General features: G+C 37.7%; 4 protein-coding genes and 1 long non-coding RNA gene across 8 annotated transcripts; 4 read left to right on the top strand and 1 right to left on the bottom strand.

Moving 5' to 3' along the window:
* The first annotated feature begins 158 nt into the window (after positions 1-158).
* On the top strand, positions 159-3,395 carry LOC104000573 (putative HVA22-like protein g). Its single transcript, XM_009422654.3, has 7 exons — positions 159-294; positions 743-832; positions 915-1,013; positions 1,112-1,168; positions 1,253-1,316; positions 1,403-1,615; positions 2,975-3,395. The coding sequence occupies exons 2-7, from the start codon at positions 801-803 to the stop codon at positions 3,239-3,241; spliced, it is 732 nt and encodes a 243-aa protein (XP_009420929.2). The 5' UTR covers positions 159-294; positions 743-800; the 3' UTR covers positions 3,242-3,395.
* A 792-nt stretch (positions 3,396-4,187) lies between these two features.
* On the top strand, positions 4,188-11,008 carry LOC135624270 (novel plant SNARE 11-like). 2 transcript variants are annotated; one of them, XM_065127701.1, is made up of 10 exons: positions 4,188-4,611; positions 5,178-5,270; positions 6,012-6,105; positions 6,206-6,243; positions 7,163-7,251; positions 8,177-8,256; positions 9,128-9,184; positions 9,311-9,403; positions 9,496-9,570; positions 10,649-11,008. In XM_065127701.1, the coding sequence occupies exons 1-10, from the start codon at positions 4,538-4,540 to the stop codon at positions 10,721-10,723; spliced, it is 768 nt and encodes a 255-aa protein (XP_064983773.1). In that variant the 5' UTR covers positions 4,188-4,537; the 3' UTR covers positions 10,724-11,008. The 2 variants fall into 2 exon arrangements, with proteins under 2 accessions (XP_064983773.1, XP_064983772.1); XM_065127700.1 differs by lacking the exon at positions 10,649-11,008 and having other exon boundaries at positions 9,496-10,122.
* An 866-nt stretch (positions 11,009-11,874) lies between these two features.
* Positions 11,875-14,485, top strand: LOC135625216 (uncharacterized). Its single transcript, XR_010491933.1, has 3 exons — positions 11,875-12,038; positions 12,121-12,246; positions 14,174-14,485. It is a non-coding gene; the product is annotated as an uncharacterized LOC135625216 (long non-coding RNA).
* Positions 14,486-15,168: 683 nt separating this feature from the next.
* LOC135625215 (cell division cycle 20.2, cofactor of APC complex-like) lies at positions 15,169-17,548 on the top strand. The gene is made up of 8 exons (XM_065129664.1): positions 15,169-15,488; positions 15,583-15,702; positions 15,773-15,955; positions 16,038-16,307; positions 16,390-16,492; positions 16,572-16,888; positions 16,973-17,122; positions 17,212-17,548. The coding sequence occupies exons 1-8, from the start codon at positions 15,417-15,419 to the stop codon at positions 17,356-17,358; spliced, it is 1,362 nt and encodes a 453-aa protein (XP_064985736.1). The 5' UTR covers positions 15,169-15,416; the 3' UTR covers positions 17,359-17,548.
* A 38-nt stretch (positions 17,549-17,586) lies between these two features.
* LOC135624525 (uncharacterized) lies at positions 17,587-23,826 on the bottom strand. Of its 3 annotated transcripts, none has more exons than XR_010491718.1 (6): positions 23,490-23,826; positions 20,171-20,328; positions 19,291-19,351; positions 18,994-19,120; positions 18,137-18,712; positions 17,587-18,049 (listed from the first exon to the last, which is right to left on the bottom strand). XR_010491718.1 is itself a non-coding variant. In XM_065128234.1 (6 exons), the coding sequence occupies exons 1-6, from the start codon at positions 23,680-23,682 to the stop codon at positions 18,044-18,046; spliced, it is 612 nt and encodes a 203-aa protein (XP_064984306.1). In that variant the 5' UTR covers positions 23,683-23,826; the 3' UTR covers positions 17,587-18,043. The 3 variants fall into 3 exon arrangements, 2 of the variants coding, with proteins under 2 accessions (XP_064984306.1, XP_064984307.1); XM_065128234.1 differs by having other exon boundaries at positions 18,137-18,203; XM_065128235.1 differs by lacking the exon at positions 18,994-19,120 and having other exon boundaries at positions 18,137-18,203.
* Between the last annotated feature and the right edge of the window lie 293 nt (positions 23,827-24,119).

A 24,119-nucleotide genomic window follows, 5' to 3' on the forward strand; every position in this document is an offset into this window, starting at 1 on the left:
TGTCAATCCATCTCAGCCGTCCATTCTCACGCCCAAACTTGTCCGCTTCCACGCGGGCTCTTCCCGATTCGTTGATTCGGCCTTCGTCTCGATTGCGACGTCTAATTCCGGTGGCAAATACGAGAGAAAGAGAGAGAGAGAGAGGAGGGCGAACGAATACGGAACAGGACGAGGCCATCGTTCTTCCTCTCTATTGCTATTCGTCGCATGTTTCGATCCTTGGTACATCAATAAATACGATTCCTCTTCGAATTCCTCGCTCGCCATCTCTTTCTCTCGTCCGAGCATCGGAAGGTTCGACCGTGTCTCCCTTCCCGTCTCTTCGTTCCGTTGATTCCGCATTTGCAGCCGTTTGTTTTTTGTTCGCTTTCGGTTTTCTGTTCCGTTTTCGTTGTCGTGTGGCCACTAGAGACGGATTTCCTTCTTGTTTCTTTCGTGCTTGGATTTCATGTTCAAGTCACCGGGTGATTGCGCCTTAACTGTGTAGTTCTGCAAATAATACACCTCAAATGCTGAAATGTTCGTCGCAGATCTTTCTTTTCATGGATTTCTCGTGTTTCATATGCCTCCCTACGATGCCTTGTACATTTTAGATTCCTTATGATGGTTTAGCCTTGCAACTCCCTACTAGCTGTGAATTCTCCGTGAAGTATTTCTGTATGGCATTTCGTCCAATAAAGTTGCTGCAATTTGAAGCAATGAGATTTTCCTTTCGGCTTGCTTGTGCTTTTGTCAATGTTAGGTTCCGTTGCAAAGCGGATCATTGAACAGTTGTTACTCGTGCATGAATAGCGGCCATCATGATGGGGTCATTTCTTAGTAGGGGCTTGATGTAAGCATTCATGACCTTAATGCTTTGGATTAGTCTTTTGCACTTGATGAGGTAAGGGGTTTGATGCATCTGCAATTGGCAGACTGGTTTTTGGGTATGCTTACCCAGCTTATGAGTGCTACAAGACCGTGGAATTGAACAAGCCGGAGATCGAACAGTTGCTTTTCTGGTGTCAGTATTGGTCAGTAGAAATTAATCTGCATTAGATCAAGCAATTAGTTTCACTTTATTTTGGTATGTTTGAGGAAAAGAAAGCATACATTTTTGTTCTTTTTGCAGGATTTTAGTTGCATCATTGGCCATCTTGGAGAGATTAGTGGATGTTTTCTTTTCATGGTCAGTACCTGTATTTTAATTTTATGATACATCAAATTCCATTGCTTTTATTTTCTCTTGTTATTTGCTTGTATGTTCTTGAAGGCTGCCAATGTACTGTGAAGCAAAATTGGCACTCTACATATACTTATGGTATCCTAAGATGAGAGTAAGACATTCCTTCCGGCAGCCCTTTTCCCAGTTGAGATCTTTTCTTTCTGCCCTGTTGAATCTTATGAATATAATTGGTTTCAGGGAACAACATTTGTCTATGGTACTTTCCTCAGGCCATATATCGCAAAACATGAAATTGAGATCGATCGCCGTTTGCTTGAGTTTAGAGCAAGGTTTGCAGATATCATGTTGATGTATTGGCAGAAGGCTGCCGGCTATGGCAGGATAAGTTTTTTTGATGTGTTGAACCGTGTTACCTTACTGTTACAAGCATCAAGAACACACCCATCTCAGGCATGGTTGATCAGGACAAATTGGTTCTTACTGTCTTTGGTTATAGTTCTTTCTTTTAGTTGATTATGCTGAAATTTTCCTTTGTTGGTGCCAAGAGATTTTTTTGTTTCTGCATAGAAAATTTAACAGTTGTGGGTTATTCTTTCACTTCTCATGTGATTGATTCTTCTAACATTTAAAGTAGCAATGTCATTAATTATCATGTAAAATAATTGCATCTTATTGTTAGATCTTTGGCAAGTTAGCTTCATTTATCATACTCGGTTCAGTGAGATCTAATATGCAACTTTCTTCCTTTAAATGCTCAATCATAGTCATAGTGTTTTTCTCCATAAATAAATGAATGTATCGTTTGCTACTTAATTTATGAGATATCAGCGAGAACTGAAAGATTAAATTTGATAGAGGAGTGTGAAAAGTTGCAAATATACCTGTTGTTCTATTTTAATGTAGACAGACAGTTGTTTACAAGATTTCCAATGTTTTTTCTGTGTGTTAAAACTTGAACTTTGCTGTTTATATATCTTTTACATGATACTGTGTTTCTGATGCTTATTCCCGTTGTCTCCTCACATGATACGATTCAAGAGATGTATACACAATCCTTGTGTCTATTCCAATGGTATGAAACATGTGCAATTTCTGGTTACTTCTTATGGGAATTATCATCAAGTAGTTCTTTAATGTTGCATTTGGATGCTGTTAAACATGTATGACAGTAAAAGGATCTGTTTAATTCTATTTTCGAGGAAGAACATGTTCATTTAGTTTTGCATCTGTGCCTAACATTGACTAAATAGTTTGGACATTTGATAAGAGTCAGGGGATTTCCTGCCTTTGTCACATGCATATTTTTTCTTGAGGAACATTTAGCAAGCCTTGTACTTACCTTGGATGTTCTTTTGATTCTCATCTGTGTTCCATGCAAGTTCTGAAGCAAACAATTTGAGACTTTTAAGTACCATCCTAGTAAGTACTTGATATCATCATGCTGCTTGGAGAACCTTGTCACCTGGAAGATAACAAGTTCGAGCATGGAAAGAAATCCTTGCAAATTTAGGCTTTGATAAGATTTGATGCTTGAGCTTTTCTTCTTATCCGATTACTTTTGTTTCTCGCTCCATATTCACTGGTTGACAACAAGCTACGATTTTTTTACTTCATGCTCTTTCTTGAAAACAAGCTACAACAGTATGAATTTGCTTGACCAATTAATCCTGTAGATGATGAGTCCCTATGAGCAATATGCTTCATGTTTCTGGTTCAGTTCTTCTTTGTCATTGCTGCAGGAGTCATGATAGAATTCACTACCTTTGACTATGATTAATCTCTCTGTTTCTTGTATGCTTGTTTGAACAGAAGCAAGCAGATGAGTTGCCGTCTTCGTCGCCACCTGCAGCAACCGAGCCAGCTCGAGCAGAAACACGAGCGTCGGGTAGCCCCGCGAAGAACCAGCCGGAAGAACAGTTGACGACGACGACGAAGACTGGAGTCCTGCCACCGGAATCAGGCCCAGATGCACACGCTTCGCAGACAGCAGAAGCCTCGAGTCCGACACGGAAGGAGGCGGCGATACGAGCGACACGCGGCAGGCTGAGAAAGCGACCTCCCATTGGCCATGTGTAGTCGTCCCCACCATCTAATCTTCTTTTTGTTTCTGCATTGAGTTGTCGCTGAAGGATGATTACTTTGCTCATTAATGCATAGCTTCAATATTATACCCTCAGTTGTAGACAATATTCCTTTAATAGGTAACAAACAAACATTGTATTGGTTCCAATTCCCCATGTTTCTACGAATGAAACCATTTATACTGATGATGATGATGATGATGTTGTGTTTACATAATTATATTTAGATTACTCTTATAATTAATTATCTTTTGTATCTCGATATTTATATTTTTAAAAGTTATATTGAGATCTCTAAAATCCAATTTAGTACGTCATCACAAATTATATCATAATAAAATATTTTTCATATCAAGAATGATTTAGGAGATTATTTTTCTAATTATTTATCATTAGAGGCCCTAAACTATACATTTTTCATGTTCTTTATCTTCTCTCTATAATTCATTTAACAAATCCATTTGGATATTTCTATCTTAAGCCAAGATTTGGGATTGATAAGAAATTGAATTATCGAATCGATAGACTCATACTATTATCAATTAAGCAACCTAAGACCTTCTAAATTTTAATTATCCAAAAATTTTCACTGTTCTTTTAAGATATACAAATTAAATTATTTATTTACGGACGGATCACATTTTATTGCTATTTATATTATAAAAATATCATTCGTTTCTGCATTAAACTCCAATAGGTTCCAGCTTAATCCATATTTCATCCTAACTGGAAACATAAAATAATATTATTAACAAACATTCGATTTAAAGATACAAATGTGATAATTTTTATTATTAATTTAATTAATTAATTAGTGAAAAAGACAGGGGTTGATCGGTAATTAGCTCAAAAGCTGGGATCGATGTACAAAAATACCCCTCGATAAATATAAGACACATGAATAATAAGAAAATGGAAACCTTCCAGTTTAGAAGCCCAGCTGTGCGAGGCCTTCGCAACCGTTCCCGACATCGTGTCCGCAACGACGACCCGGGCGGCCATCCGAGAACCCTAGATCTCCGCCCCTCCTGGGCCTCGGTCGGGTCCCGCATTGCCGATCGACGGTGGCTTCTCCCATTCCCGGGTCGCCGATCTCGCGGGCGATCGGTGGTCGCCGCGGGCGCGCCGCTTGATCTCGACGCCGTGGATCTCGTTTGAGTTCCGGCCCGTAGCGCGGAGTGGCGGGGATCGTGATGCGTCGGGGGACCTGAAAGTTGGGTTCTCGGCCGGTTTTGGCGCGTTTTGGTATTCGAGTCGTGAATCTCGTTGACGAAGAATTCCCGTTTGCGAGATGGATTTGTCTGATGTTAGCGAGGAGCTGGCTCTTATCGAGGGGCAGATCAACGATGTCTTTCGGGCTTTATCGTAAGCATACATGGCTTCTTTCTTTCCTGGAACGTTACGTTTCTGTTTGGTGATGGGAAGGATGTGGAATAATTCGTCATGGCCACAAACGTTCTCTTAGTCTTTCTTCTCCAAGACATGAAAATAAAATATAAATAGGAAAAACATGATGTAGGAATTTGAGATTTACGAAAATGTTGTGGTAAGAATTACTTCTCTAAATATTAGAATTTTTAATTTGCAAAGTGGTAACCTCAATGTGTGCTGTGATCTCATTGGTTGGAAAACGAAGAACCGACATCTCTCGTCCTCCCCACCCCAAAAAAAGGCAAAAGAAAGTTTCTATTTGGAAAAAAGAATTGAGAAGTATCAACCGTGAAAGATCATGTGCTTAAGTATACATATTATCCCGAAAGGAAAAGGAAAGCGTTAACGAATGATGTTACTGTTCATACTATCTTTGTGGTTCACATGGTGCACCGAAGAAAAAGGATAATTGCTATGGATTATTCAGTCATAGATGATGTGGATATGCTTCGTTTATACTTGTCAGTTTGATGACTGATTGTTTATTAAATGTTCAACAGAAATGGGTTTCAGAAACTGGAGAAGATCAAAGACCCAAATAGACGGAGTCGGCAGTTAGAAGAATTGACTGACAAGATGAGGGAATGCAAGAGGTACATTCTTAGATATCTATTTTCTTTGCTGCAGAATGGTTCTTGTTAGTGGGTCTTTGTCTCTGGTGTTTTTCTTGCTCTTTCTTTAATGTCCGGATTAATGTGCCAATCATTTATCCCATATTTTTTCTTAACTTTTTTATTACAAGCTATGTTTGTGAATTAGTTTCTGACTGACCAATGCATGGAGATGCTACATATGTTCAGGCTACCTTAGTTTCTGATTGACCAATGCATGGAGAGGCTACATATGTTCAGGCTACGTAGTTTCTGACTGACCAGTTACACGGATCTTTTAAAGCAAAATCTTTATTTTAATCACGAGAAGTGCAGTGCTTGAGAAATAAATATATGAATGTTTGAGAGGAACTGTGTTGCATTTTGGTAATCTATGCATCAGAAGTATGACAAGCATTGTTCGAATTGGAAGTCTATGATGCAGTCAGCTGTTTTGTATGCAGCTAGAATCCGTAATGCATGTCTATCATCCAAATTCAGGAACTGACCAAACTGCTGCCTTTTTTAACATCTTAATGAATATTACTCTAGATCTTACATTCATGAATTTCAAATTGTTTGCTTCTTTTTGGCTTTTACCTATAATTAATGTGGCACTTTTAAGATGAAAGCAACAAATGGAACCCATGTGTTACATCACAAATAATTTGAGGTATTGTCATTCTGTTGCGTAATAATCACACTTATTTCTGATTCGAGTTCTGAATCAATGTGTCTAACTAGGCTTATCAAAGAGTTTGAGAGAGCCGTGAAGGAAGAGGAGAGTCGAAATACTCACAACACGAACAGGATGCTGAACGAGAAAAAGCAATCAATGGTGTCCTTTTGTCTCCTAAAGTTCCTTGTTTTTTTGGCATATTGGATAATATTATGTTGAAAACTGACAGCTTACTGATTAATTAGCTTCAATTTTGCAGATCAAAGAACTGAACTCTTATGTTGCTCTGAAGAAGCAGTAAGTTTTTCTCTCTGTGCTATTTACTTCAGTTGCTGTTTTCATCATGAAGCTTTCTTTTAACCCACGTGTTTAATTCTTGCCTATTCACCATATATACTCAAAGAAATAATAGGGAACTATGATGTAAAATCGTTTCCTTCATGTTTTCTTCTTTGATGCAAATATAACTATTTTGAGAGTGGACACAGCCATTCTGCTCTTGATGGACTTATCATTCATCAGGAATATGTGGTTTGGAATTCTCTACAAACACAAACATGAACTGATTAATTAATTTATCAATAGAGCAATGCATTTATGGTATCTCTTTCAACTTTTTTCTGTGGAAAGGCAACTTAGTTTGGCATATTTATGTTGCTGAAGCAGAGAAGTCATCAAATCCTTGGAATGGTGCACCAATAGCAGACACTCCAGAATACATAGATGGACAGAATGGTGCTTGGTTGGCATGGTCCAAATTTTAATTAGGTTTTATCATGTTAGTTCTGTCTCTAATCAACCTACCTTAAAGTTGGTATTTTTTGAAAATTCTAATTAGATAGCATATCCTGTTGAAGGAATTATAATTAGATAGCATATCCTGTCGAAGAAATTATTTCAATTATTTTACAGAAACTTTATAATATGCACATGAAATTTCCTTGAGAAGGGTGTATGACTTCTTGTCCATCCCCCTCTTATGTTTTTGATCTCCCTCCTGTTATTTTTCTGTATTTTATTTCTCACTTAGTTTGTAATCTTTTCCTACAGTATGTAATCAATCCTTCATCTCTGTTATAACTTTTGGCTTGACTCCATAAGTTGCTTCTTATTAGTCTTTTTACAGAAAATACATTTGTTTAATATTGCAACTATTACTTTACATTCTTAACCAGTTTCTTGCAACAGTTTCTATATAATAATTTGTGTACTGCAGGCATGCAAGTGAAAACAAACGAATTGATCTTTTTGATGGCCCTGGGGGCGGAGATGTGTTTGCAGAAGAAAATGTTCAATTGGCATCATGTAAGTATTCTCTGGGTGACCTCATCAAGTATTTATCCATTTACCTTAAGTGTGAACTTAAACATGCAGCACATATGCAGTAGGTGATTAAACGGATACCTTCTAGGCATGTTTATTGAGCACTCGTTGACTTTGCATTGTTAAAAAACTTTATTGTTCTTGCACATTGCTGCACTTGATTCTAAATATTAATACATTATGAAGTTAAGCTAAAACAAGAATAGTCATGGTGGTTGGCATGTGCCACACATGTGATAAATGGTTGAAGCATTGCTGGACATTTAGGGCAAGTTGCAGTCTAACAATACCCCAAAATAGAAATAAAAAACTATATTGCAACCAATGATATATAAAGAAACCACTTTCCTCAATCGATGTTTTTTGGCCTCCTTCAAAGGTTCAGATGCTCCTGCAGTGAGGATGACACTAAGGCAGTGGAGATTCTCAAACCTTAAACCATTTCTGGAAATTCTTAATCCTCAATATATCTTTTATAATGTGCATACAAATAAGGCTGTAAAGTTTGGTTCAGTGTCCTAATGGCCAGTTTGATGTCCTAATTGCTGGTTTGGCTGTATAAAACAAATAACAAGATGTTTCATGTATGTTTTCAGACTCCCCTCTTTCTCCTTTTTTCTGGTCTGAGAAAGGTATAGCGGCCGTATTTATTAACCCTGATTGTAATATTTAATAATCTTACATCTGAAGTCATGGTTAAGCATTTTGGGACCACATTGAGGAAGTCTACTTTTTAGAAGTCATCTTACTAGTTGGCTTTTTAGGTAGTTATATAACTGGTATCAGATCTATCGTGCTGGTGTATGAGTTTAATTGTTTTGGATAGTTGGAGCAAATTATCAAAACCTGATTTTGCAGATTATTTATTATAATTTGCTGATTATTTGTTATACAACATGTCTTGCAGCTATGACCAATGAACAATTGATAGATTCTGGACACCGTATGATGGATGAAACAGATCAGGCAATTGAACGATCAAAGCAGGTTGGTTTCTTGCACTTGCACAATATCACTCGAACATTGTCTTTATTGTGATGATTCTGTGTTTGACCTTTTGTTTGGTTTTACCTGATTGAAATGTATAGATATGCTCATAGTCTTGCAAGTTACTAAGATACATTGTTTCCCCTTTTGTTAATTGTAAGATGAGAATCCAATTGTAGCATCCTCATGTCTATTCTATTTCTGATAAATTGGTTCCTTTGGCGTTTCTACTTTTCCTCTGTAATCAATTAAGTTGGTGCATATCTACCATATACAACAAGATATGTCTTATTATCAAATACCATGGTACTTAAATCTACATTAATAATTGTTGCTTCATATATTCATATGTTCTTCAAAGAAGGCGCCAATAGGGAAGGTGTAGAGTGAACTGAGAGATAAATAGGCTGCTTGAGTGATACAAATTGGGGAGCATATAGGCTTCTTTCTCCATGTTCATCTAATAGTTATATAGGTCCCCTTATGCTGAGCTTGCTTTTATTGGGAACTTTATGTTTTTGTCATTTCAAATATGTAGAGGACACTGATGAAGATCATAGCATTGCAAAAGCTTTTCATTGCCTGTTTAGCAATTTTCTGTTAGTTGTTCGATGGGTCTATTTTCTTCTTTCTCTTTTTCGAGGGAAGCCTTTTCATAAGATTTCCTTGATCTACATATGGCCATAGGAAAATTGGTGATTGATATTCAAAATCTCCATCGTTCAGACTCCATGATTCACTTGCTAATGAAAAGCAACATCCTGTAGTGTGAAATCTGAAATTACACTATTCCTTGTTGTTCGATTTTAATTTATCCTGTCATAGTTGTATTATTTTAACATTTATTAGCCATGACACTTTGAATATTTAGGTTGTTGAAGAGACTATCAATGTTGGAGCAGAGACAGCGGCTGCTTTGAAGGCACAGGTCTGTCATTTATAACTAGTTCAGAATCCCATTTTTCACTCAGCATTAGAACAGACAAGTTATTCTTTAGAGTCCACATGAAAGCACACTGTTTCTAGTGTTTCTAATATTTTGTAAATATGGCAGACTGAGCAAATGAGTAGAATTGTGAATGAATTGGATTCGATCCATTTTTCAATGAAGAAGGCATCCCAACTGGTGAAGGAACTTGGCAGACAGGTCATTTCTAGTGAAGTTACTGACATGCTTCTCAGATTGTTCCACGGTCTCTCTTTTCTAAATTGTATCCATTTTTCCCTTATGAATTTTAGGTTGCAACTGATCGATGCATAATGGCAATGCTTTTCCTGATCGTCATTGGTGTTGTAGCAATCATAATTGTGAAGGTGGGTCGTTTATTTTCTTTTCTGCTTTCAAGCATCTTTTATGGTCTTTCTTCTACTATGATACTACCATTGCATCTTCATGTATTCTTTAAGTGTTTCTGTTGCCTTGGTTGAAGATTCCGCTAAAATCAATTGGGACTGGGGCTTTCAACATTTAAACAAGACCCATTCTGAGCCACAATATCATTTACTTGGGTGATCCAAAAAAGTGTTTTTCAAGTCCTGCAAAATAAAAAGAAAAGATGTGCTTAATTCCAACCAATATAGTGTCTGGGAGGGTCAATGTACACAATATTTCCTCTAAACATAAGAGGTTATTTTCGTGACTCAAATCATATTTTCCCATATCGCAAAGGCCCACCCTTTTAATTGTTTCATGAGACATAATTATTATTTTATTGAACTAGATCATGCAGATTGTTTCCAAAGATTATTGTAATGATGCCTGTTATGGGTTCAAGCTACTAATTGTTATTATATTTGCATAACATGCTATAGATCGTTGAAGATAGATTTTTACCTGTTATGTTGGGAGGAGAAAAGATGAAGCTAAAACTTCATTGGTTATTCTAAAGTAATGAAATTAAAAAAAATCTATTCGTCGACCTTATTATTTTAACATTTTGATACAATCAATCAGGAATTTTCCTAAACTACATTTTGAAGTGAGTTGTTTACTCATTTCTTAAATCGACATCAATAACTTGTATCTATATGTTTGGCTTGTTTGCATCTCAAACCATCAAACGTATACTTTTAAGTCTTTAAGAAGATTCAGGAGAATCAGTGCATGTTGCAAGAAATGGAGCTAACTCTTTAGAGTTGCAAGCATCATCTTCTTTTAGGGAACAATCATCGTAAAACTTTTCTTCCATTTCCATATCGGGTTCTTATCTAATTATTTTTTTCCTGGTAGCTTCTATCTTCTCTACAGCACTTGTGATGCAGGATTTTAGTTAAACATTTAGCAAGTCTTGTTGACATATTGAAACAAAGAGTGAATATTGAATCCTATTTCACGATTCATTGTTTGATTATCTTGTATAGATTTCTAAAACAATTATCATTGAATTTTCAGCTTGTGAATCCAAATAACAAAGACATTTCGGATATTCCTGGACTTCCTCCTCCAGCCAATCGAAAACTTCTTTGATGTCTGCGGCAGTTGTATTCTTTCACTCATCAATTTCTCCTGCTATCATTTGTCATCCAGTTAGTATTATGACTGGATATATTCTTTGTTTATTTGTTGTATCTGTCGTCACCACTTTAATGCTTTCTATTGTTTGTAATGGTGAAATCTAGTGATTCAATATTTAGTTGGCAGAACAGCATGTATAATTGTTTGTAAAGGTGTATACTGGTCCCTCTTTCCAAAATTTTTGTTTTTCCGTGTAATTGTTAATGATAACTACAGAGGACAAGTTGTCTTTCATAATTTATCATCAATCTCAATAAGAGCTGTTTTTTTTTGTTGTTGCCTTTTCTGGGTCTGATAGCTCTTTTACCTGTGTTTAGTGAAGAGATTTTTCATCATCTACATAAAATATTGTAAGCAAGCAATTCATGATTCAACTAATATTCTTTGCATACAATTTTCCTTCAGATATAAGTCTTTAGCAACAATTGTGTGATTCATAAATTATAATAATTCAATTATGATCTTCGGCACGCTGATGCCTCAACTGATTAAAAATTATTGAATTGGTTATCCACAATTGTTAACGACCATTAAATCATTATAATTTTTTACGAGATTGAAATGAGTCATGATAATTGATACAAATGATAGTGCAATGAACAGCACAATGATTTCAATTTCTTGCATTTTTATGGTTATAATATTCGAAATTCCTAAAATTTTGTAACCATTAATATATATATATATATATATATATATATATATAATTTTACTTTTTTTTCTTATTTAACATCGAATGTAACTTTTTTTATTTTTAAGTTTGACTTTGGCATTTATATTTCCTCCAAAATCTAAAATCTAATCTATGTTAGTGTCATTGTAGCCAATCTCCTGTAGCTACTGTAAGTTAACTAATTAGTTGAAATCCTAATTTACATTAATATCAATTAAAAACTCATGATGATGTAAAATGCATTAGGGATTTTTCAGATATTTTCTTTCTAAGACATATTACCACATAAAATGAGTTTAATAAACCATCAGTATAAATTAGAGTTTCAACTCCACATTTAATTTATTATAATAGAGGTGCAATTTTGACTTTTCAAAATGTTTCTGAGACGCTGCCATCACCGGAAACAGTTTTCAAAAACACGACCAGTCTCGAAGAAGTTTGCAGTCTCCATCGTGCACCGTCTGGTATCGTCGTCACGTTAGCGACGAGGAATCACCGCTTGCTTGGTTTTCGGCGGACCGCGATGGACAAAAAGCTGAGCCTTGCGCAAACGATGATCTCGGCGGGAGTCTTCTCCGTTGTCTCTTTCTGGTGAGCTCCAGCTCCCCGCCGAACTTTAGGGTTTAGGGTTTCGTGGTTCGGAGCATTAGGGTTTCTGGTCGGGTTTCTTCAGGTACGGCTTCATGTTCGGGAGGGAATCAGCTCGGAAGGAGCTGGGCGGCCTGATTGAAGACCTCCGTCGAAGTAATGCCGCGGCCTCCGATGCCACAACGAAGAGCTCCCAGGATTAGAGACCAAGGTACTGTGGACATGTGAATTCTGATGTCGAATTGGAACAGTATTTTATCTTGTTGTAATGTTTAGACTGATCTATTTTATTGAAGATTTGCACTTGTGAGTTTCGATTGTTTCCTTTGTTTGGAGTAAAAGAAGGACGGATCACGGATCCGATTAAAAATTGTTCTCATCCAGAGATGCTATATTCGTAAGACTTCTTCTTCTTTAGAAATTAAACTTTCTCGAGCTAATTGCATTCTTTGGAGAGGTCAATTAGGAAACCCCACTAGGTTAGGATTTATTGTACTAAAGATTATATGAGAAGAGGGTAAGCAGAACAAATAGTGGTGGACCATTCAACAATCTGGTTTTTGTTTTGTCCGAAAGGTTGGAGCTTTTGCACAACCATTCAGCAATGTAGTTTTAGTTTTGGCTTAGAGGTTTGATAATAGAATTTGGAAAAAGAAGGCCAATCAATATAAAGGGTGATGTAGCATCTGGTAGGGCAATAGAGCAGGGAACCACTGTTTTATAATATTAGAAAGGTATCGGAATTAACATCATATTTCTAAATGAAAATCGAGGAACACAATGTACTAACCTTCCAGCAAACTTGACATATTTAGATGAGGTTTATTCTGGATATTTGCATTGTCACAACTTGAAATGTCATGTAGAGAGCTAAATACAACTCTTTGTGAAGTGGAGAAATTTTGGATTGGCTTACTTTACCTGCTTATTATGGGACCTTTTTTCCTTACATATCACACTAGGTAAGTGCAGTCATTTCTTGTGCAGACAAGAGAAAAGAAAAAGAAGCAGAATTTTGAAATATTTGGTTGGAAGCATGTGCCTTCACTACACAACTTACAGGTCATATGTTACCCAGCAAAATAATGACAATTTTGCTGTTGAAGTTGGATTAGTTTTTCCATTAGAAAAGTGTGGCCAATGTGTTAAATAGGTATGGTCAAATGTATGTAGCATTTGCTTGCATTCATAGTGGCTGTTGTGTGACTTGAAGCATTTGTTCGCTCCATGTTTGTTACTGTGGTAAATCATGTGCCAAAATTGCTTGATAAATCTAAATATCCTAATTATCTTATTTGCGTGGTTCACATCAATGCATTAAGATTTCTTTTGGAAAATTATTGAACTTATAGCACAATGCAAAATCAAGAGGAAGATAAGTAAACATTGTGGTGTCATTACTTGTCGATAGGTCAATGAAAGTAGAAGGTCCACTTCGTGTTCTTAGAGGTGCTTTTAGGTTCTGAATATTGTTTACTAAAAAAACAAAAGAAAAAGGCTTCAGGTCCTCTTCAGACACTTTTGTGTTGTCTTTTAGAAATATTAACACCAACAGATCAGTTTTGGCCTATAGACCCTAACGGTGGGGACTTCACAATTCTAGTTGACCCACCAACGAGTTGTCTCGTCCACTCCTACTTAATGGTTACTTAATCTTATTGACCTTTGCAAAAAGTAATGCCTAGGTCAACACAATAATGACAGCTTTCTTCATAAGCTTATTCTTGAAAAGGATTGTAGCTACGAAGGATCAGAGAAGCGAGGTTCAGCATTGAAGTTTTGAGATTAGTAAAGCTTAGTAAACCTTAATATTGGATAAAAGATCAGTCCAACTTTTGCAGTGAAATTAATTCAGTTGGAAAGCCTTGTTTTCTGGAATGATGAAATTTTGCTATCTATCGATGAATATTCTGGTCTTGAAAATTTTAATTTCAGTTTTATTTATCATTTGCTTTGATCTAGTAAAGTTCTTTTTTTTTCTCCCATAGTTTAAATATTCCAATGACATGTAAAGATATGATTGATCTTCTCATGGATCTTAATTTTATTTTAACTTGGTTGTTTCCATATAATCGTGTAGCTCAAATTTTCTGTTAACTTTCTTGTTCTTCTGATTCTACAATTTCTGTTACACTTAGGTTGGAGGTTGCAATTCTCAAAAACACTCTCCTAATTGGCGACACCTGAGATCAGGCACATGCAGTGTCTGGTTAGAGAGCAGCCTTTTCATGTCCTTGTAATTTTAGCTTTTTATGTTCAAACAAGCTCTAAGCAAGTCGGACGTCATTTTGGTATGTTATTTTTCTTCTTTTTCCCATCGAAGCTAAGATCACATCCACCCCTCAAACTACTTCGCATGCATTTTGATGACAGAATTGGCTATTTCATGAGTTTACTCCGTTGTAAAAAGACAAAAAAATAATGTTGTTAATGCATATCTTTGTTTCTCAGTTTGTAAAGAAGACCTTTATATATTGTATTGCTTTGGTCATGTCCTTTTTTAACCAAAAAATCAAAAGGAAAATTAAACATCTAAACACTTCTTCCACAATGCATCACTTGAAATTTGAAGTAGTCTGTGAGGAGTAAAATACATTGGTAATAAGTTTGATAAGGTTTATAAATATGTTAGACTCTTTTCTCACAATTTAAGCTTAACTATTTGAAGCCTTGTAAATATATTATGCTTGCCTCATCCACTTAAGCTTTGGGGAATGTTAGCAACCCTAACAAAATATTTATCAAGATTATTGTGTAGGACAATGTGATTTATTTTTTTAGATATTTGTCCCACTCAATGTGAGATCAAAATTTCTCAAATGTTTTTAACGACTATCTAAAATTAAAATAATTTGAATTCTTTTTTTTCCTCTTCTTTTACAAAATTATTGTGAAGGCTTGTAAATATATTATGCTTGCCTCATCCACTTAAACTTTGGGGAATGTTAGCAACCCTAACAAAATATTTATCAAGATTATTGTGTAGGACAATGTGATTTTGTTTTATAGATATTTGTCCCACTCAATGTGAGATCAAAATTTCTCAAATGTTTTTTAACAACTATCTAAAATTAAAATAATATGAATTCTTTTTTTTCCTCTTCTTTTACAAAATTAGTAGTCCGAGTTGAGTTCGGAATCGGAATGGCCTTCTCCGAGTCGGAAACGGCTTCTCCTACCTGAGTCACTTGCGTGCACGGCGGGAAACGAAGCGGCCTCTGTTACCATATAACAAGAGGAAACCCCTTGGTCTAAAGGCCCCGCGCTCCATTACGACCGTTGGAATCAACTCTTTCCCTTCCCTCCTCTGCTCTCCCCCGAGAGACCCTAATCTCTGTTCCCCTTCCCCTTCCAAGATCTCTCCTTTCTTGGTCCCGCGACATGGCGTCGCCTCTGATGAGGCTCCGGGATCGAGAGTGGTACTCCCCCGCCTCCAACGAGCTCGCCCATCCGGTAATTCCCGAATCCTCTTCTGCTCATCTCCTTTCTCTCTCTCTCTGCTCGCCCTTTAAATCTTCGTTCTGAAAGGTTGGGTCTTGGTTTGAAGGGGGATCGGTTCATACCGACGAGGTGCTTGATGAATCTGGACTTCGCTCGGTCCTCGCTGACGGAAAGGCGACGGAGGGAGCCTGCCGCCATCGACAGCCCCGTGATCTTGACCCCTAAGGTCCCTACCGCTCCGTCTTTTCTGATTAGGCTGCTTAGGCTTCTCGTTCTTGACCCCGTTCTGGCGGCAGGATGAGTACAGGAGGAGGGTGGAGGAGAATATGAGGCTCGATTCGGAGGGGAAGCCACGCAAGATGTTGGTTTTCAGAGGGAGCCCAAGAAACTCCAAACCCAGCGTTCTTCTTGTGGACGAGATGATGAAAGATCAGCAGGCGCGGCTAAGGCCGATCGATCGAATTCGTCATGTTCCCAAGGTAACCCGAAAATTCGACGATGCAGCAACTTCCTAATTACTGTAAGCTTCCTGAAGTCATCTGCTTTGATGAATGGATGCAGTCAGCGGATCGGATTCTGGATGGGACGGCACTCCTTGATGATTACTACCTAAACCTCATGGACTGGGGGAAGAACAACATCTTGGCAGTCGCCCTGGGGCGCTCAGTCTACCTCTGGAATGCCACGAACAATTCCGTACAGTTGCTGCTAACAGCAGCAGATGAGGACGATCACCCCACAAGCATTGCCTGGTCCATGGATGCCAAGACTGTGGCCGTAGGATTTGCGAGATCCAGAGTTGAGATATGGGATGCCATAGAATTGCAGCAGGTTTGATCGACATCAACCTCGACCACTCTTGTCGTCTTCTTTGACCGACATACCTCTCAACCACAATTATCTACGATATCAGGTCAGAATCCTGGAAGGGCACTCGGCTCGAGTCGGCAGCCTTTCTTGGAATCAGAACGTCTTGACATCGGGCAGCCATGACGCATCCATAATTAACCATGATGGTAAGATCACAATTGGCGCTGTCTGACGGATGGATCACAACTCAATGCAACTTGAGGTTTCCTTGACTGATCTCTGCAGTTAGATCTTCCCACCACTTGGCCTCTCGGCTTAGAGCACACTCCGAAGAAGTCTGTGGCCTGAAGTGGTCGGGCGGCGGGAATCTGCTGGCGAGCGGCGGCAACGACAACCTCGTTCACGTCTGGGAATCCTCGAAGATGGGATCGTCAAAGTACCTGCACAGGTACAGCGACCATTGCGCCGCCGTGAGAGCCCTCGCATGGTGCCCGTTCCGATCGAGTACGTTGGCTTCCGGTGGTGGAACTGCTGACCAGTGCATCAAGATTTGGAACACCCAAACGGGGAAGTGTACCGACAGCATCAACACCTCTGCGCAGGCAATTAAGCACGACACATTCCCAAATCTGATTCTTCCTTCTAATCCAAGAACATGATTTCTACAACACCAAGTCATCGAACAGGTCTGTGCGCTGGAGTGGAACAGACACGAGAAGGAGATTCTGAGCGCCCATGGTTACAGTCAGAATCAGCTGAGCTTATGGACATACCCTTCGATGACAAAGATCGCAGATTTAACCGGGCATACCGCCAGAGTCTTACACCTTTCTCAGGTAATTAATTAAGAAGCCGAAGCTGTTGATTGCGAATGATGTTTCTGTGAATCTTCTTTTCTGAAACGCTCTCTCTCGCGTTTGTGAAGAGCCCGGATGGATGCACGGTGGCGTCGGCTGCAGCGGACGAAACAATTCGTTTCTGGAAAGTGTTCGAACACCAACCTCGACGTGGCTCTTCCAAGCTGGATGATGAGGATCGCCTGTTCTCGCTCAACAGAACGCACATAAGATGAAGGAAATCTTTCTCTAGTGTAGATAGTTACTTCACTTCCAAAGATGATGGAATATGCAATCAGTGCGATGAAAAGCTTTTCGATTCATTTGCAAATTATTGTTTCTCTTCTTGCAATAAATTGGATGCCACGGCGTCGCTCTCCGTTGACAATAAGTTGGATAAATGAAATATCATATTCATTTCGAACATATATATATAACTGCACAATTGCTTAAACAGACATTAGTTGAGATATACCACATCTAATATCATTGAATAATATAATAAAAATATAAAAAATATTTGATAATTAGAATAACAAATACCGATTAACATGGGCATTCGAGTACTCGAGCTACAATTGTTCTTAGCATTTGGACAAATCTAAGGTTGTAATTTTAAACTAGCAATATTCACACAGTAATGTGCTGCAGTCCTGTTTTATCTCTTGCTCGATGTTCGACTTGTGGCTTTGCTACTTGGGTGGCTTGCCCTCTTTGATCTCTTGCTCGACGTTGGACTTGTGGCTTTGCTACTTGGGTGGCTTGCCCTCTTTGGTCTCTTGCTCGACGTTGGACTTGTGGCTTTGCTACTTGGGTGGCTTGCGGAAAGGGTAAAATATATCATCAATGTTGTCCTTTATGTAATTTCCCACTTTGTTCAGGTTCTTAGCCACACCTGAAGCTACCACTCCAGCATTCCTTCTAAATCTGCATTCACACAGACCAGCATTGCTCAACTTGGAACCTTTACTGCAAAAGAAATAAAAGGAGATAAATCTTCAACTAATGCATCACCTGCTTAGAAGTTCTGCCGAAGATTGACCTGGTTGGTGTGGTTGTAATGGGAATCGGGCGGTAGCATCTACAAGTACCACACAACAAATCACATATATCAAGATAATTATGAATTAGTTGAGAAAACCTTTACGTGCTTTACGGCATGAACTATGGGCAACCAATGACACTTGTAACTTGTGTGGTTATTTAAGTCACGGCAAAGATTTTACACTGATCAATAAGTGAAACCTACGCCTTAGTAATGCACAAGCTATAAATAACCAACAGGCAACAACCGTCAACTAACTTGAACAATTGTGCCATAATCATGGCAAAAATATTATGGAGGAGACGATGAAATGATCAAATGCAACATATAATTCATGGCAGGTGTTGTTATCCATTTCTGACTGACAAAAATCAAAGAGTAATTTGAACAAAAAGTAAAATAGGCACACTAAGTTTGACGATGTTCCTTTCTTGCTTGGATCATCCTATACGCTGACCAGTAAAACCAATTACCAACCAAGTTTTCATCCAACACGTATCTAGCAATCTTGCATCAGAACCCTCTGCCATGCAGGTCGCATTAACCTGCAAGCCAGTTGTAATGCTTATTTATAGGGCTATGACATTATGGCCTACTGCATTTATATTATCAATCTGTTTACACCCAGAAACACATTCAAATTCTGCAGGAATTTTTCATTGTGTTTCTTAACCAGTGTACCATTTCAAATACAAAGCAAAAAAGAGTAAAATAAACCTACTTAATTTCAAATAAGTTGGCACAGAAAGAAATGAAGAAAAGATTAAAAAAAAAAATCTACGACTAACTAGAAAAAATATCTAGAACTTTGTTCCCTTGTGTTTACCTATGTAGGTGGATGGTGAATGTAACGGAAGATGATACCACAGACCTAGTATGCTGAGCTCCTGGAAGTTGGCCTTTTTCAATTGAAAACAAGGTCTTTAAGGCTACCCTTCCCATCTTCATAAAAACTATCCACCATTCCATTAGACATTAGAGTCACAATGCATCCCAGAATTTAACCTATTGCCTAAAAATGTCAAACTATTAAACATACATCATAATCATGTGAAAAGACCTTCTAAAAACCAAATTTTCCATACAGTATAAAAAATTGAAAATTTCATAATATATAAAGTACCTTCTTTTTGAACTGGTGCAGCAACATGATCAGAGATTGACACTCTTTTCTCCACTAATAGCTGGGAAGGGGAAAGGGTAGAAAAACAATCTCTTAGCTTCACGATATGATGCATGAGCATATGCGTTGCACTCATACAAAACTAGACAGTGGATCAGATATCTCTTGTTTATAGTCAACTAAAGAAGGCATATATTCACATTTCAATAATTAGCCATTTCAGAAAAGAAAAACTTGACAGTGAATCAGAATTTCTAATTCATATACAACTAAAGCACACATATATGCACATTTCAACAAAAGACATTTCAGGCTTTCCTTCTATTTAATTTCATAACTACTGTCTATGAACAATATCTCACACTGGCAAAATCTTGAGGTGCACCCCAAAATCCAGACAATGAATTGCGATAATAAGCCCCTCGATTCATACAGAAGTGAAGCACAAGTAAAAGCAATTAAAGGTTAGCTTGTACATGCGCTTGGGGTTGTGAGACTATGTTTTCAAGCACCATGCATTCAAACATAGAAACTTATGCTTTCGAGAACCATGAGCTTGAGGTTCAGTTTATCTATTAGGAAGATAAACTTCTCCTTAATTGGGTTGCACCATGCGCTGCGGGTTCAGTTTCACTTCTCAAACCTAATGCTATTTGCACCCAAAAAGGGATGTTCAAACTTGTAAAGATATCAGTTCCTTCCATAAATACTTAAGCTTTTGGGATTATTGGCCAGCAAATTCAAAATTTTACCAGTAACTATGTATCACTTCCATTAAACAGTTGTTCACCAAAATGTAAGAAAGTGTAAAGTGTATGAGACATATACTTCTACAGAAGAAAGCCTAATTAACCAAAACACATATTAAACAAGGAATAACCTCAATGCCAGCACAAAATGGCAACTGTGCTCGGTGTTCTTGCTTATCATTGTTATCCACGAAAATGGAACAACCAATGCAGGCATACTTGAAATCTGACAGATCGTGCCCATCTTGTGTAGCTTTCATTTCAGACTCCCCCATAATGAATAAAGGTGCTGGTCATAAGAATTTATGGTTAGTAATTAATCAAGTGGGATACTCCTCATGCAAGATTTAACTGGTTGTGACTAGCAAAATCTTATAAACAAAAGTGGAAACATAAACTGACCATAACAAAACCTTTTACAATTATATAGCAAGAACCAGAGATGCCATCTAAATTTTAGATGAACCTATAACCAAGGTTCACCGTACCGTACCTGCGTTTCGACTCGAGTTCAGTACGGTACGGTACGGTGTACCGAGCGGTACACCGAGGTGTACCGAGCGGTACACCTGATTTCACCGATTTAACCCTCCGAAAATATCTGAAAATTAAAAAAAAAATTAGGATAGGGTTTTCAAGTTACAAATAAATATAGTAATAGTATAAGTTTAGCAAAATCAATGTAAATTAGGTAAGAATAGTATCACATCTTTTTCGGGCTTTGAAGTAGTCTTGTTCGAGGTTCGTATTTCAATCCTTTATAGATTGAAATATCTACAGAAAAATCAGTTGAATTATTAGACTATTTTGTTACAATATAAACTCTAAAATTTAAATGAATTAAAGAATCACATATAATCGAACAAATTTTGATTAAATCATCATTAAAATGACTAATCGCAGTATTAAATAACTTTAATAAAACATAATTAAATTTATTTTACCATCATATATATGTTAAACACATAAAAGAAACATTAAATATATAATTTTAATCTAATATGATTCAAATTATGATAAAATCATCATTTATCTACACTAATTATATGATTAATATAGCTAATTTTTCACTAATTACTTCTCTTTCACCACTATAAACATGATAAATACCCTAATAGGTATTAAAGACATTGAATTGATATAAAATCAAACAAATTTTGATTAAATCATCATTAAAATGATTAATCGCAGCATTAAATAACTTTAATAAAACTTAATTAAACTTATTTTACTATCATAAATATTATTCAATATTTACTATGCATGAAACACACTAATCATAATCTTAAGTATCTTAATTACTCTCTAATTAAAGTAAACGAACACATACCTCTTGATTAGAAAGTTCTTCCACTTAATCTTCCCAAATTAGCCTCGATAAATTCACAAATCATTGTTTTATAGAGTTTAGGAGAGAAAAAAAAAGTTTGAGAGAGAGTTTAAGAGAGTATAATGAAATAGGGAAGAGAAGAATGGTTTAAATAGGAGGAGAAAGGGCTCCAACAGTCAAATTGACCGTTGGAGCACTATACCACTGCTACAGTGCGGTAACGATCGATTTCAACCGCTACCGAGTGGTGCCGGGCGATAACGGTTAAAATTTCGACCGTTACCGTACGATATTATCCCGTATCGTCCGATACGGGGTTTTTTTGGGCGTACCATCCGGTAGCGGGCGGTCCGTATACCGGTAGCCTGTCGGACCGGTACATACCGCCCGTACCGGACGGTACGATTCGGTATGGCAGACCTTGCCTATAACTATAACACATAGATCTTTGATCATATCAACCAAAGCATAACAATCCATAAATTGAATTTAGTGATATAATTCATGACAACTAACTGATATAAGATGGAGCGACGCATCACATCATAGTAGGATTGCTCTTTTGCTATCTCAGTGACCAAATTCAACTGAAACCTCTCTTCTTGCAAAGGTAAGGTCACATATATTGAACCTCTTGAAACCTTGTATTGATGGGAGCACTGGGTAGTTCTTTCCTTTGACTTTATATTACAAATCATTTTCATGAAAAATCTCATCAATACAATATCCCACATGGTATAAGCCACAAACCTGTGTCATTTCATTCTAAAAAAGATCATATTAAAAAAAATCTTCCAAGCACCATAGGGCATAACATTGTATGAATGTCATGATAATGGGGTAATGGATCACATGCACAATGATGTGTAAAGCTGTAAACAACAAAAAGATCTACAGAACGCGTGAAACATTCTGGAACTTCTCCCATGAACGAACTTACACTAACTTGCTAGATCATATTGTTGTGGTGGAAATATTTGTCTCCATATGATGCTTTTGAAGGAAAAGATATCTGTCATCAATTGCATTGGAACTAGTAGGGATGGAATTAGTCTCCATTCAGACTGACACTTTTGTAAGTGAAAATAAGTGCTGACTTTTTAGAGAGAAAAATATTTAGCACCATCCAGAGGAAGCGAGCCAGCAGTTGTGGGCGGCATGAGGGAGGTGATGAAGGAAGTGCAGAGAAGGGCACCCCCCGAGGGAGGTGAGGACTGGGGTAGGTGACGGGTTAGTGTTAAGTGATTAAAAAAAGAAGAAAAAATGGTTTGGGATTACCACCCAAAAAGGAGCGGTTTGCATGCTAGTTCACGCATGGATCAGTAAATACCCAGTGGGATGAAGCGGTCTAGACAAAATTACATTCATTTCTCTAAACAGAGCTCCATGGTGAAAAAGATTCATGTCGCTGACTCCAAATTATTGGAACATTACTGCTTCTTAATGGATATTGTTAATTGTTATTGTACTTCAGTTGTAGAAAGAGCTCTCCCAATTTGCATAAAAAGTATCTGTTTTGAGCATAGCATATTTAAGGGCAGAAATATGTACCCCTATTTGTATATAGAGAGGCGTTCTGTTTGCCCCTAAGTGTTGTAAGGACTTAGATACCAGTGATGGGTATCCTCGATCATCCCTGAATGGAGGTATATAATTGACTACCTCCAAAAGTCAATTTTACCATCGTACAACTTCCATCCATGAAATGATGCACGAAACAGGTTTTCCTACAGTTATAATGAATCAGTGAATGGCTGGCTATACATCCATAAGAAGATGCACAATTCAGCTTTTCCTACAATTATATTGAACGAGTGATTGGCAATTATTCTCTAAGTTTGTGCATCACTATCAATTAGGTCAAGCAAGACAATCAATGATAAGGGATTTTACTTTATATGAATGCTGATAAAAAAATATTTCCATTATATTCCAGAATAAAATTATTCAATTTAAAACCAATTACAACATGCACGAAGCTTACAAAACTTTCAACTAAGCTTGCGTCTTTCTAGCTTTGTCAAAGTTATGCGGCTACGAATAGGAATCCCAGTTAATAACCTCAAACTCCACCAAAATTAGAGGCAAAAAGGAAAAAAAATTCCCGGGGGTAAACGAACCTGTTGGAAGAGTCCGGCTAATCCCAACGCAGACGGGATTACGTGAGTCGGATTTGAGGAGCGAAGAATAGTACAGACATCCCTTGCAGGATTTCCCCTTGAGAGTTCTTGCCGTAGCGGGTTGCCCTGGTTCGCCGCTGCCTTCTACGCCAGGGTTTCCCGCACCAACACCGTCGGGTAATTCCTCCGCCATCTCCCCGACTCCTTGACCCCTCACTAGGTTTCTCGGTTCCACTCCACCAAAATAATCTTTTTTCGAGCCCGGAGGCCAGAGCCGATGGCAAGAGGCAAAAAAATCTCCGGCACTGGCGAGAAAGGCAAGGTATGGAGAAGAAGACACGGCTTTGCGAGTCGTAACTTGCTCTTAAATAGGCGAATTAACTGGGATATATGCACTCCCAGTTGAAGGACGCAAGGTACGCTGCGTCGGGCGAGGAGTACATGCGATCGCATGTAACAGTGAACGGGTTGAAGCGCGAGAGTACAGAGATCGGACGTGAGACCACGACACCCATACAAACTTTCACGGGTAATCTCACAAATAAAATATAAAAAATTAGTATCAACATAAATATATATCACTTCAATCGGGGTTTCAAATCGGTTCCGATTCGAGTTCGAATCGATTCC

Source organism: Musa acuminata, chromosome BXJ2-10 (genome assembly GCF_036884655.1).
Source record: "Musa acuminata AAA Group cultivar baxijiao chromosome BXJ2-10, Cavendish_Baxijiao_AAA, whole genome shotgun sequence".
NCBI classification, from domain to species: Eukaryota; Viridiplantae; Streptophyta; class Magnoliopsida; order Zingiberales; family Musaceae; genus Musa; species Musa acuminata.